This window comes from Arabidopsis lyrata (genome assembly GCF_000004255.2).
Source record: "Arabidopsis lyrata subsp. lyrata unplaced genomic scaffold ARALYscaffold_8, whole genome shotgun sequence".
NCBI classification, from domain to species: Eukaryota; Viridiplantae; Streptophyta; class Magnoliopsida; order Brassicales; family Brassicaceae; genus Arabidopsis; species Arabidopsis lyrata.
This window is the reverse complement of record NW_003302548.1, coordinates 16,521,641-16,535,776: the sequence shown is the minus strand read 5'-3', so window position 1 is coordinate 16,535,776 and position 14,136 is coordinate 16,521,641. Positions and strand designations below refer to the sequence as shown.

At 29.0% G+C, this 14,136-nt stretch overlaps 1 protein-coding gene across 1 annotated transcript; it reads right to left on the bottom strand.

Moving 5' to 3' along the window:
* Positions 1-254: 254 nt before the first annotated feature.
* Positions 255-2,366, bottom strand: LOC9302116. The gene has a single exon (XM_021022332.1). The coding sequence runs from the start codon at positions 1,567-1,569 to the stop codon at positions 916-918; it is 654 nt and encodes a 217-aa protein (XP_020877991.1). The 5' UTR covers positions 1,570-2,366; the 3' UTR covers positions 255-915.
* Between the last annotated feature and the right edge of the window lie 11,770 nt (positions 2,367-14,136).

The following is a 14,136-nucleotide window of genomic DNA, read 5'->3' as shown; positions in this document are numbered from 1 at the left end:
TGACTAAACACGCAAGTGAAGCGGCTTACCAATATAAACGTACTACAAATGTACTTCCTTCTTCCAAAAAGCATTGCTGTCAATATAAACGTACTACAAATGTACTTCCTTCTTCCAAAAAGCATTGCTGTCAATATAAACGTACTACAAATGTATTACCAATATAAATACTCTCTGCGTAATTAAGCTACCAGTAGACAATTGGCTTAAGATGTAGGCCAATTGTAACAGTGGAATCTAACTGCGATCGTGGAAAATGGAAACTGATCGACACCAATGAGAATAGTTTCACATGAGGGAACAAACAAATGCATAAACAGCATACAGGTCATTAGCTAATGTAAAAGAACCCACGTACATAGTTAACATGTTGTAACAATGGAATACAGTTGTACTACTACAAGTCTATTGCTTGACGAGAGTGAGATGGTGCTAAGCAAACCACTAGTCTAGTTTTTGGGGTGGAATACTGTAAGGTGCACCGAAACGAGCATTTCCACCGGTCATGGAGTAATCAGACAGATCGACAACAACGTTTTCGTTGACATCCAAGATCTCGACGCGGTTAGAGGACATGCCGGGAAAAGAGCTAGCAGGGACACAGAAAGGTTCAGACTTTGAGAGGAAAATGTAGAGATCCCCAATGTCTTGAGTGTAAACAGCGTTTCCTTTTTCATCAAGTTTGAACACCATCACAGTTTTTGTTTGCATTTTCACCATACCATTGATAGTCTTGGGTGCGGGTGCAGTTTTCCTGTACCACTTAACCAAGAATGTTTCACCAGCTGGGGACTCCACTAAGTGTTCGGTGATGCAGCAGGAATCCAAAAGCTCCCGTTTGGTCTTGGGAAGCTCGGGGAGTTTTCGGAATCGCAATCTCTGCAATACGGGATCGTGCTTGTGTCTGCGGAGATCTCATGATCCGATGATGTGGCCTCCAGATCCGGGAATGCGAAACATGTCGTCTTTCTTGGAAAACATGACACGGGAGGAGAAGAAGCAGGGGTTTTCGATTCTGATGTTGGTCCAATCGGAGTGACTTCGAGCGGGTCTGCAAAAGCTGAGCTGAGGTCCCAAGAACTTGACAGCAACAACACAGTCTTCATCCTCGGGAGAAGAACATGACATGGCCACGTTGGTGATGATTTGGGTTTGGCAATGAGGCAGAGTGACAAGAGGAGGCAGGCGAATGCTTCTCGGATCTGTATCGGACGCAGCAGGGTTCAAATCATCTCGGAGACGCATAATGCCGTCGTCCTTGTTCACAGTAGCTACCCATCCATGAGATGCCCCTATTGTTACAGTTGCATTATTATACACCACCATTGGATCACTAGCTACCAACTCCATAGGCACCTTCTTTTCCAAATAAGTGGAGTCATCTTCATTAGCGTTAAAAATGATGAGTCTTCCAAAATACGGTCCACAACGACGAGCGCCGATTATGGTACAAGGAGGGCTTTGCAACAAAGACGATGATGAGAAGCCATTAGAGAGAAGTAGAGAAGACCTCACGGACGCAGGTTTCGAAAGGCAAAGCTCCGACAGCCGTCTGAGAAGCAGAGACATTGATATGTTCACAGAAAAGTAAAACCCTAATTTTTTAAGAAATGATTATTTTCAGATCTTTTCCGCTAACTTAAAAGTTAAAAACCCTAAAAACATTACATAATTAATAGGGGAAATTGCCTTGGCAGCCAAGTTTTTGGATTACAAATTTTGCTTATCTTAGAAAAGCCAAAAGAGAAAAGAGTCGAAAAACAAATAACCATACATCGGCCCTACGATTAATCCACTGCCAATATCCAACGGCTACGATTGCTTACCTTCCCTCCCTCAACGCTTTACTACTGATGTTATTTACTTCATTAAAATCTCAACCACCCGTTCCAAAGTCACTACTAACAACCAACGGTCTCGATGAAATCACGTGTCTTTTGCTATAAACTTCCAATTTTCCAAAATGCTTAATAAAATCTCGGAATTTTGTTTTCAATAAATTGATCATTTGATGGGGGAGAACAGAAAGGGTTTTGGTTTTGTCTGAACAAAGTTTTAGGGTGCGCAAAATCTGGTTTTATAATTTAAATTAACTAATCAATCTCGATTCCAGCAAAAGAAGTTTATAAATTGGGACCAAACAACATGTTCCATTCTCGTCTTCTCTGTTTCATCTGACTTGTCATCTCAGCTTCGTGGAATCCGTAATTAGATTGGTTTACCTGATTACTCTCCATCTTGGGCCACCGTTTTATTTTTTTTTCTTGTAGTCATTGTTGGGCTATTTGATTCCAAATTGGTTCTCCTTTTGATGTGTGTTGGGCTGCTTAGTTATTGGGCCGTTATTGGCTATGTGTAAAACATTACTGAATAGTCTGAATTTGTGATCCTTGTTGAGAATGTGAAACTAATAAAAAAACATGAACCTTAAGCATGATTAGACAAAACACAAGTGAAGAGAAAAAGTGTAACTAGTTAAACTGAAACTCAAATTCCAGAAGTAACATAAGAAACAAAGATTCTGAAACATTGTTTTGCGACTTGTTGCTGAAATGTTGCATAAACCATGCTCTAGAACATTGATACATGAACTCAAAGTCTCAAATTGAAACATGCGACTACTCAAAGTCTCAAACAATGATAACAAAACCCTGCAACTAATTATCAATCTTCATCATCCACTGATCCACAATACGTTGGTCTTTAGATTGTAGGGTCATGACCATCGTAGTGAAAAATAAGAATAAGATTTTTCAATGGGGTATTATTATAACCTAAATAACTTTAGTCATTTTCATATCTTATACCATCTAACAAAGTCTATAACTCAAAAATGAATAATAAAACGTTTAGGAAATTTTTGATAAAAGGTATTTAACTTATACTCCCTTGTAGTGACTGGAAACAGAGGAATGCTAGACTACACGCTTCTACGTCTCAGCCAATCTTCTCAATTAAGGATGTGGTTCGTTGACACTTGACACTTAGCGTTTCTTTAACGATTTAGTACAAACCCAACGTATTAGAACATGTCGTGATAAAAGAATATTGTGGATTGATTATAATTGAAAATAAATATTTTAACAGCATAAAATAAATGTGAAATCTGGATAAAACATGTGAAAGACTATAACCTTTTAAATGTGAATAGAGAGACCTTATGAGAATTTTTCAAATTAAATGTAAGAATTTTAAACTATACTATTATTGTATAAATAAATAAAAGGACTATATTTAGAGTATAATTCAAAATTAGCAAATATGTCATCAAGGGACATTAATGTTAATATATATATAAGATAGTCAGATATCATAAAAGAAAAGAAGAAACAAGAAACAGAAAAATTATTTCAAAGGCTGAAGACTGAAGTTGATTGTTTTATTGATTCTTAATTATTTGTTTGTTTATATCGAGTTCGAAAGAGAGAAAAAACATCATCTGAATAGTTAGAGATTAAAAGAATATCGACTGATGCGAGATTTTGTCTTCATGATAACTACAACAAGTGTTGTAATTCTTCGCGTCAACTTTATAGGACAGTTTAATTTGCTACACCTCCTAAAGTCGTCTCATCTAGTATCACGTGACATACTCCTTTACACTAAATCGGGCAAACCAGCATTCTAGGTGCTAGGTACTAGATCACTGCCCGTTTAACGCCTAGCGCTTTCTTGAACGCTAATCGTACATCTTTTTCAGTTTGATTTTGCATTTTAGTTTGTGTTTGTTTGTATTTTGCATTTTAGGGTTTCTCATCTTTTTTTCTGTTTGCAGTTTTGCATTTTATGGATACCAGCTTTAGCAAATGATACTCTAATCTTGCTAAATTTGCATTTCAGCTTAAGTTTGCAACTTTTCCATCAAAAATGTCCTTTTTTAGTTTTCGTCAACCACTTTTTACATGAATTTCTATAGATTAATCCAAAAATCATCATTAGCAGCTCTAATGTTGTGTATTGGCATAAAAGTAAAATCATTAATTTTCAGAAGAAAACGAAAAACGACTGAAAGTAAGTAAAACGACTGAACGTATAAAAAGTAGAGTGGCAAAGAAAGTAATCATCTGAAATTTTTGTTTTATTCAAAAGAATTTGGTATGGAAGTTGGAGCTGTTGTTGTTGTTTCCCAAGAAGGCTTTTAGAGGAGATAAAACCATGTACATAACTGATATAACGAAAGTATCAGAAACCCATAAGTAATTGTTTAATGGATCAGAGTATACAGTTGGGCCTGATCAGTATCAGTAGAATGATACTTCTGATACTCAGTATCGGGTGAGGTGGCGGCAGCTGATTCGTGAGGTAAAAAACAGAAAAAAAATTTCTAAAAATTCACATATAACTATACTTTATGATACTTTATGAGTATCTTCTATAACCATTAAAAATCATTAAAAAACTCAAACAATAAACAAAATATTATAAATAATATTAAAAAAATTTTAATAATATTTTATAAATATCACCTATAACCATGCTCTAACATATCATATCCAATGCTGTTATAACATATAGTATTATATTACAAAATACGTACCACCAGTTTTTTAGTAGGGTCTAATTTTTTTCAAAATTCTTAAATTTACATATAGCACTATATCAAAAGTTCTGCGTTAGCTTTATTTTTTCTTAACTTTACCATTGATATTAAGAAAAATACAAAACAGGCTACATAATTCTAGTGGCACGTTATATCATTGATATTAATGAAGAGCTAACGATGGAGCGAATACTTGCATGATAAAGGATTTCGAGTACTTTCAAACAATATATATGGATATATAAATCTTTTCATATTATAGAATATATTTTTACTTTTAGATGTAAAGTTATGGTTTAAAAGAGAGATGTGACAAAGAGAGTAGTACTAATAAATGTAGGATCTACCAAGAGATTGTTAATATATAGGGTCAGGTTATTGTATATTTTTAACAAAATCAACTACTATTACTAATAGTGTTGTTATACAGACCCATAACTATTCCAGAGTTTACTTGTACATTAATTGAATGGGAACCAATCTAATACATAGTGAGAGTGACACTGACACTAAGTACTAACAATGAAACTATCACTTTCTTTTTAAGCAAACATAAAGCTTCCACATAATCAACTGTCTTTATTTGGTATAGCTAAATACAGTACTAATATCCAACCTAATTTTTCTAATCTGGCTTGCATCACATCGTCCTGCGTACTCTACAACCCTTTGTATAAATATGAAAAAAAAAAAGACTCTTTTAAACGGCTGGTGATATTTCAATCAAACTACAATAACTAATGTCGCAGTCAAATGCAAGACTGATTTAATTGAATAAAACTTTTTTTAAAACAAAAACACTCCATAAGTATATAAACTGATAAAAGTATTTACACATTCTGTCGATCGATGAAAATCTCTAGGATTCACTAAAATAAAAAAGGGGTATGAAATTACATTAATTTTTAAAAAACCTTATTTAACATCTCCAATCTAAACGTACTTCACCAGATCCCAGATTCAATCACACTCTTCTGTTCTGGGAAGGTTTCTGATTCAATCACAAAAAGGATTTCGCCAAAATACGATCGCATCCATCAGACTTCATCACTGTGATTAATTGATCTTCATCTCTGGATCAATAATTGGATTGATTCTATTTTGAAATCGTAAAAGCTCTCCATAGAGACGACGAAGCTGTTTGTTTTGAGTCGGAATAGTTGTCGAGAGAGAAAAATAAAAGCTTCTATTTGTAGTGGTTAAGACTTAAGAATATGTAATTTACCAAAATACCCTGCTTTATTCCGTTAAACCATTTGGATTTAAAATTGAAAATGATATTTTTCCCCCCTAATCTGAATATTTTTGGTCCGTTAAAAGTTAAAACACTCTTTACAAAATTCAAACTACATTTCGAATCACATGGGAGTATTTTCCCCCCTAATCTGAGTATTTCCGGTTTGTTTTGTAAACCGAAATTTAATTAACAATTGAATATATACACATTGATCCTTGACTTTGTCTACCGCTTTTTAAAACCAACTCCCTGAATTTTTTTTGTATTTTCGATTTCTATTCCTATGTTTTATTTCTAAACAATAATATCAAACTTCTTCCACATTCCTAGAAGATAGGCTGAAATTTCTTTTATTTCGTCTTTTAGCCCTATATTTTTATTGTTACATAATAACACCAAATTTTTTCTACCTTCATAGGAGATGGCTGTCGATGTCAAGATTCACGCTAAGTATATTTGTATGTTTCAGTTAATAAATTATACTTAAAAAGGAAGGAATTACTATCAAGAATTAATAGGAATTTAAATGAATAATCGTAGTGCTTTATTGGAAATGAGTTAGTATAAGTGCTAAATTAGAGAATGTTAATTGAGCACCAAGTAATGAGCTCGCTCTGCTTCCTTCGCTAAACTAATGTTTTCGTTGATGCACCAGGTATTCTCACATGCACATTGTTATAATTTATTTTGTGCACAACACACCAAATGCATTTCTATCATTTAAACTTTTACTATGTTTAGTTGAGAACTTGACACTCAAATTTGGCATTTTGATATGAAAAAATGTTTATTTCCTCTAGAAAGCAACTAAAGTAATACATTTAACTCACGTTACATTAATCTAAAATAAAAATATACTAGATAACAACCCGCACGATGTGCGAGATGAAGTGATTCAAGTAAAATTATTATGATTAAAATTATTATCCGGGATCCAAGATCCGTTTGTGTAAAACGAAACAAACATTGAAAAAAACAAATGTTTTTTTGTTTTATTCAAATTTGGGAATATTTCATATAAGAATATGTTTTACCCGTGAAATATTTGAACCTTGAATAAAGCTTCAACGTGATAAAAAAGTATTGACGAAATGTTACCATTTATGGCAATATGTCTTTCCGTATGTTTTAAAGATTTCGAGATTTTGTAGTATAAAAAGATTTTTTTTTTTTTAATAAGTATAAGAAATCCAAAATTTAGCAAAGATGAGATTTGATAGTTTCCAAGCTAAGATTTTGTAGTGTTCCAAATCTAAGATTGTTAGATTATGAATGGATTATTTACGAAATGGTTATAATGTGGCCAGATTTTGGTTTATATACAAATGTGATTATAATGTTTTTCTTCGAAAAGTTAGAACTCCTCCAAAAAATAGGATTTTAAGTATTCGTAACATATATAGAAAGGAGATTATCTTATTTATTTAAGTAAAAAATTTATGAAAGATGTAAAAATTTTGTAGTTTTGAATTCGAGATTCTTGAACCAAATGTATATATTTTATCATTTAAATATAAACATAAATATAAATATAAATAAAAAGATTGTTTATCCATCCGCTAAATAAAATTTATATAAATGTATATAAAGAAAATATAGTAATATAGTAATATAAGATAAACAAAAAGTGTATGTTTTTAATTATTAATGGGATATATGGATGTGTGAGACTAATGGCAAATTCTGTAAATAGTCTAATAAATCTTGGGTAATTATCTAAATAAAAGCCAAATTATTGTGAGAGCGACACTTCAGCGTGCCAATCTTGTTAATAACACATGATGATAAGTTTTTTTTTAAAAAATGTTTCTCTATTAATATATAGGGGATTGTATATGAACGAAAATAATAGAATAGTTAATTGAACCATACGTCGTTATTTCAAACACGACTTGTGGGTAAAAAAATAGAAGAGTAAAGAAGAGAGGGAGACAAAAGAGGATGAGACAATGAAAAGAAAATGCCCCACACCTGAATTTTAGCCCCCAAATAACTCTTTCATTTCCTTTTGATTTGACACTCTCACTACAAAAAAAAGTGTGTATTACATCACATAAATAGTATCACAAAATTAAATGATATTATTTTAAATTACTTGTTAATAAGTGAGACAAATTTTGTGGTTTAACATCAATTATAATAACTGATATCATTTTTGATTTGTTTTGAGTCAATAAAATTGATAGAAATCTATATTGGTTTACATCACTTGTAAAGAATTGACACAAATATATGAATTGACATCAATTAAGTAATCGATATATTCACTAATTTTTGTTAACATCATTTAAAAAATGATAGAAATTTTACATCAATAAGAAAAGATGCTAATTATATGAGTTAGCTTCAGTTTCTAAAAATGATGTAATTATTTAATCATTTTACATCTGTGACTACAAGAATATAACTATCTACATATACATTTTTATAGTACTTTTTTGCTTTAATTCTTTTGGATCCGGGTTTGACCCGGTTTTAGTCTATTCGGATCTTGGATAAGCAATTTTAGGGATGTTGTAATAAAAACAAACGAATATTTTGAGTATAATTGCTATAACAATTCCATTTAATGTTTCTTTAATTACAAATAAGTTACCTATTTTAATGGTAAATAATCTTTCATATTAATAACCTTAATAAATAGCCGATTTTAATGGAAAATCGTTTTTCATATTTATGCTCATAATAAATGTCCAGATTTTAACTATATATATATTTTAAAGAAAAAAATGTATTTATTTTTTAACAATATATATATATCTACATATACATTTTTACAGGAGATTTTTGCAAAAAGTCTTTTGGATCCGGGTTTGATCCGGTTTTAGTCTATTCGGATTTTGGATAAGCAATTTTAGGGATGTTGTCTTAATTTCAAACTAATAAATGAAGCCTTTATTAATTTCAAACTGAAAAAATTTATGGCAATATTAAAACGAAATTAATTCCTTTATTAATTCATATTTGTTAATTTCCTTAACTTCTCCCCACACCTAATTATTAATTTTCTTTAAGAGAATATGCGTATAATAAAAAAAAATAAGTTACCTATTTTAATGGTAAATAATCTTATTTGTTATATATATATATATATATATATATATATATATATATATATATATGATATCTTTAAACTAACCATATTTGTTATTTACCTTAACTACTTCTAACCATAATTATCTAACTACTTATTTTTATATAGAAAGAATATGTGATTAAAATAAATATTTTGTAAATATTAATTTGGGGACAAATTCTTACGAAAATAATTTGTTTTGTTATAAAATTTAATGTTTGTTATTTTTCTAAATTATTTTTGAAACTAAATTACATAAATACTAATAATAATTTGTCTACACCATAAAATGAAAATAGTTATTTATTTTAAATTTTTATATAATATTACGTAATTTGTTTTAGTTATATTTTCTGATATAGGTGAACAAATTATTTTCGTATTTATGAACATTATAAAATCTAAATTAGTTTAAAATTTGAAATAACTATAATCCTAAATTTTAATCTTTATGGGTAGGTTTTTTTTTGTGACCAAAAATATTCAATTGGATCTTTCTTTAAATTTTGGCAATATCCAAAACGAAATTAATTTATAAACTCTAAAAATATCTATATTTTTAACTATTTCTATATCTAAACTCTTTATTTATGACATATATTCTTCACGATTTTTACAGAAAAAGATATAAAATATGATGAGTTAATGCTAATTAACAAATTTGAGCTAATTTTTTACAATCTCTCGACCTAATTTAAACAGAATTATATAATTCTCATTTCACTTTTATTTGATGTTATATTTATATTATTTTGAATTATTATAAAATAAATGTAGTTAATAAATTGGGTATTTTTGATAGAAATAATGATAATCGGATATATGAGTATTTTTTACAGCAAAAATAAGAAACCTTACCGGACTTGTATGGTAACTTCTATGTAAATTATTCAATTTAAAATCGAATATTAAATCAACAAATACAATTCCGAGTATATGGTAACTTCTTCGTTATTTAGGGAAAAAATTTCGCTAAGATATATAGAATCTTCTAATTATCAGATTAACCATCAAATATTCTCTACGATCTTGAACTATGGAAAGTCATAAAGTTGGTTTACTGCAAAATTATAAAAATCGCGAAAGCGCAAATCAAATATGTTAAGATCTTTAACGATAGAAAGTAAAATTAATTTCGTTTAGATATTCTGATGCGATTAACTATAGCATATCTACGCTAATTACTTATAGAATATTTTGCAGAATATGCTTTTCTTAAAACCCTAATAAAGCAACCTAATTCTAAACATTATAAATATAGGCTCTGCTATTCGGCAAATCATTTTTCATTCATCCACACAAACTTCTCTCAGCATCTATGCTTCAGTTTTTGAGCAATCTAATTTTTATTTTTCATTGTGTATTCTCTATTTTCTATTAATGATGGTATGTTTCTACGATTTTAATTCTTTTTTTTGTTTTGATATCTCAGCATCTATGCTTCAGTTTTTGAGCAATCTAATTTTTATTTTCATTGTGTATTCTCTATTTTCTATTAATGATGTAATGTTTCTACGATTTTAATTCTTTTTTTTGTTTTGATATCTGTTTAATACAAACGCGTGCGGCGTGTCTAAGTATATGTTTTCCTAAAAACATAGTATTTTCCTTACCCCTAAAACATTCATTACCAAGATTTCAAAATTCCATTTTACCGCTGAATCATAATTAATATGACAGATTTTTATTGTAAACAATTTATCATTTTTTCATACACTACACAATTTTCTCTACTAAAAATATACAATATTAAAATCAATGTCACAACATGTAAAATTAATATTTCCAGCGGTATACCGCGGGCTCTCAACCTGAAAAAGAAAAATTAATTTTATTATTTAGTAAAATTATAGGCCCGCGGTGTACCGCGGGTTAATTTCTAGTATATATACATTTTTGGAGAAGATTTGGTTCAAAAAATCCTTTTACAATTTTGTATTTGTACATTTAGTCCCTACAAAAATAATCTGACAAAAATATTGTATTAAGCAAATTTTACAAAACAATAAATTAACTCACTAAACATTCCTAATTTTTCCTAACCTCGATTTGAGTTTAAAATATATGGAAATCAAATATTTAATTTTAAATGCTATTGATAATCAAAATATCGATCATATCTACTAAATATAAACTACTAAAACAATAAAATCAAAATCAAATCTAAATTAGTATTATATAAATCGAAATTAAATGATTGATTTAGTAAATATAGAAATCATATATATTTACATAACAAACATATATTTACAGAGCAAATAGTTTCCTATTTTAATGCTAGAGATTTTATTGTATTTAACATTTGTTTCCTACAAAAGTTGAACAATATTAATTGAATATCGTCTCAAATAAACAAATTGGAAATGTCACATCACTAAACGATTTTATCCTTATTTAATCAAGCATATACGTAGCATATTTTTTTTTCTGACGATTTAAAGATTTTCAAAGATATCAAATTCTTGCTCATCAAGATTTTGAATATTCTCTAACCTAAAACCCTACTAACTATCAAAACACTATAAATACTCACTCATTTCTCCAATCTCTAAACACAAACAAAAATCTACTGGTTTTTTGTGTGGTTTACGTGATTTGTATATCTTATATTTGTACTATGTAAGTATGGATCTAACTTTCTGCTGTACATTGCTTTGGATTTTTCAGGAGAATGGATATCAGTTGCTGTTTCAGAGCGCTCGTGCCATCGTTCAGGCATATCTAACGAGAAGTTTCTTAAATAATCTGAAGCAGGTAAGAGTGATATCATTTTACTTGTGAATTGGCACTTAATCCATATGTAATCGTAATTAATAACAGAAGCTTAGGGAGCTGAAATGATGATGTGTGAGGCTACTATAGCCTGTTGTTATGATATCCCTCTGCTACTTATGGAATCATGTTTTCTTACTGGCTGCAGGACGGAAAAGCTCTACCAAATGGCCCTGTGGTCATTTCACCAGATGGCCTATTTCCAGCATTGTACCGTGAAGGTTAATCTTTATACCCTTCAAGATTCATTTAATTGCAGCATCTTTACACTTTTTCCATTCAATAGTAAATATCTAAAATATACACAAACAAAAAGACAGACCAAATTATTTATTGATTCTCTGATGAGTCAATGTTATTGGAGAAGAAAGGAAATTGTTGATGTTGACAAATTGGTTTCTTGTGTGGTTTACGTGATTTTGTTGACTAGATCGATATAATTTGTGATTTGTGAATTGGTGAACCAACTTTAGGCGTTCACGTTCTAAAGAAAATAAATGTGCATCGGCCTATTTCAATACTAGGGTCTATATCCTTACCAAAAAATAGTTTAAAGTAGTTATAATATTTAAATTTTATAAAAAGTTTATAATATTAATAATATTTGAATTTATAAAAATTAAAAATATATATTATATGGAAACCATTTAAAGCAAACTTTTAAACTAAATCAAATTATATATCTTTTTAAAAAAATATTAATAAAAAGAAAATTAACAAAATGATGTTTAATTTCACGGGACGGAGTTATATGGTGGGACGGGTTTGGGTCGATATTAATACGGGATAGTATATTACGGGTGGAATCCTAGATAGAATAATTAAAATACAAATATGTAATTTGAGTCGATATTAAATCTTTTATGAAGTTTCAAATATTATAAATATTTGAACTTTATAAGAATTTATAAGAAGTATAACCATTATAAATATTTAAACTTTATTAAACGTTTAAAGTATTTATAATGTTTAAATTCTATATAAAGTTTATAACATTAATAATATTTGAACTCTATAATAATTAAAAATTATTATATATTATGAGAACTATTTAAAGCAAACTTTTAAATGGACCCGAATCATATGTTTTTAAATAAAAAATATTATTAAATAGAAAAATAACAACATGATGTTTAGTTTCACGGGACAGAATTATATGTTGAGACGGGTTTAGATCGATATTAATATGGGACGGTATACTACATGTGAAATCCTAAAATTAATAATCAAAATAAAATTATACAATCTTAAAATTTATCTAATCAGTTAAAATATAACTATAATTGTTACCGTATACGTGATTATGGGTAAAAGTAAATAAAACAAAACAATATAACTCTTTTCAATATTTTTTTTTTAAATAGCACGTTTCGGTTCGTTAAATCGACAGTTACAAACTACTAACTCTATGTTATTTCATATAGCAATTGATATGACAAAAAATATTAACTGATATGTAAAAGAAATCTATTAATAAGCTAAGTAATACAAGATTATATTTTCTATTTTATGGAATGATGTTATTTTTCACTTATTTTCTCTATTATATGTATATGATAATTGCAAATACAAAGAAAGGGAAACACACCATTGTATATAGAAAGTTAAATTTTGAGTCATTGTACTTACAAACTCCAGCTATGTCTTAGTCAGCTTTACTACATTTGCTTGTTTTTTCTTATCCTGACTTAATGATAAATAGAAATTGTATTTTTTCCTTTAATTATGTTGTTTTCAGTTTCTTACTTTCTATGTTTTCTTTTGTTTCTTTTTTTTTTTTTATTTACTTTCGGTATACTTACTAGGAAAAAAATACCCAAAATTAATACAATTTTAAATACTGATGGTGCATGAACTTTAAAGAATGCCAGTTTTAATATTCTTAAAAATGCAATTTCAGTCACATATATTTAGAAGATATAACATGAATAGTTGACTACCCATTAACACCACATTTTCTTTAATTAGTCTATGAAATTATTGGACAAATATATTTCCAACATACATTATAACTAATGACTTATCACCACACATAATACGGTTTACTAGGTATTTATTTCTTACAGAAATAAATATAATAGCATTCAGAATTTGTTTTTTTTATGCAGCTAATGCCAAGATTACATTTTTTCTAAATTTTATTTTTGTTTTTTAAAAAAACGTTGATCCAAATAGACATAATAAACTATTTGGCGTAAATGATCCAAATAAAAATTTCTATGTACCAGATACTTAATTTGCGTTGTACGGGAAAGTTAATTATACAACGAATTTCTTGCGTTAATATAACCAAAAAAAAAACATATTTAACTTGAAAAATTAACTAATCTAAAGTTGATTTATTAAAACTTGTTCATTAAAAATTAAAAGATTGTAATATAAAAATTGAAATGTTGAGGTTCTCTATCCAGCTAGTCTAGCAAATGTTGTAGTGGTGCAAAAGAAAAATGAGGCGAATGTGGTAGCTAGTGGTGCAAAAGAAAACGAATAATAGATAATGTGCATCGATAT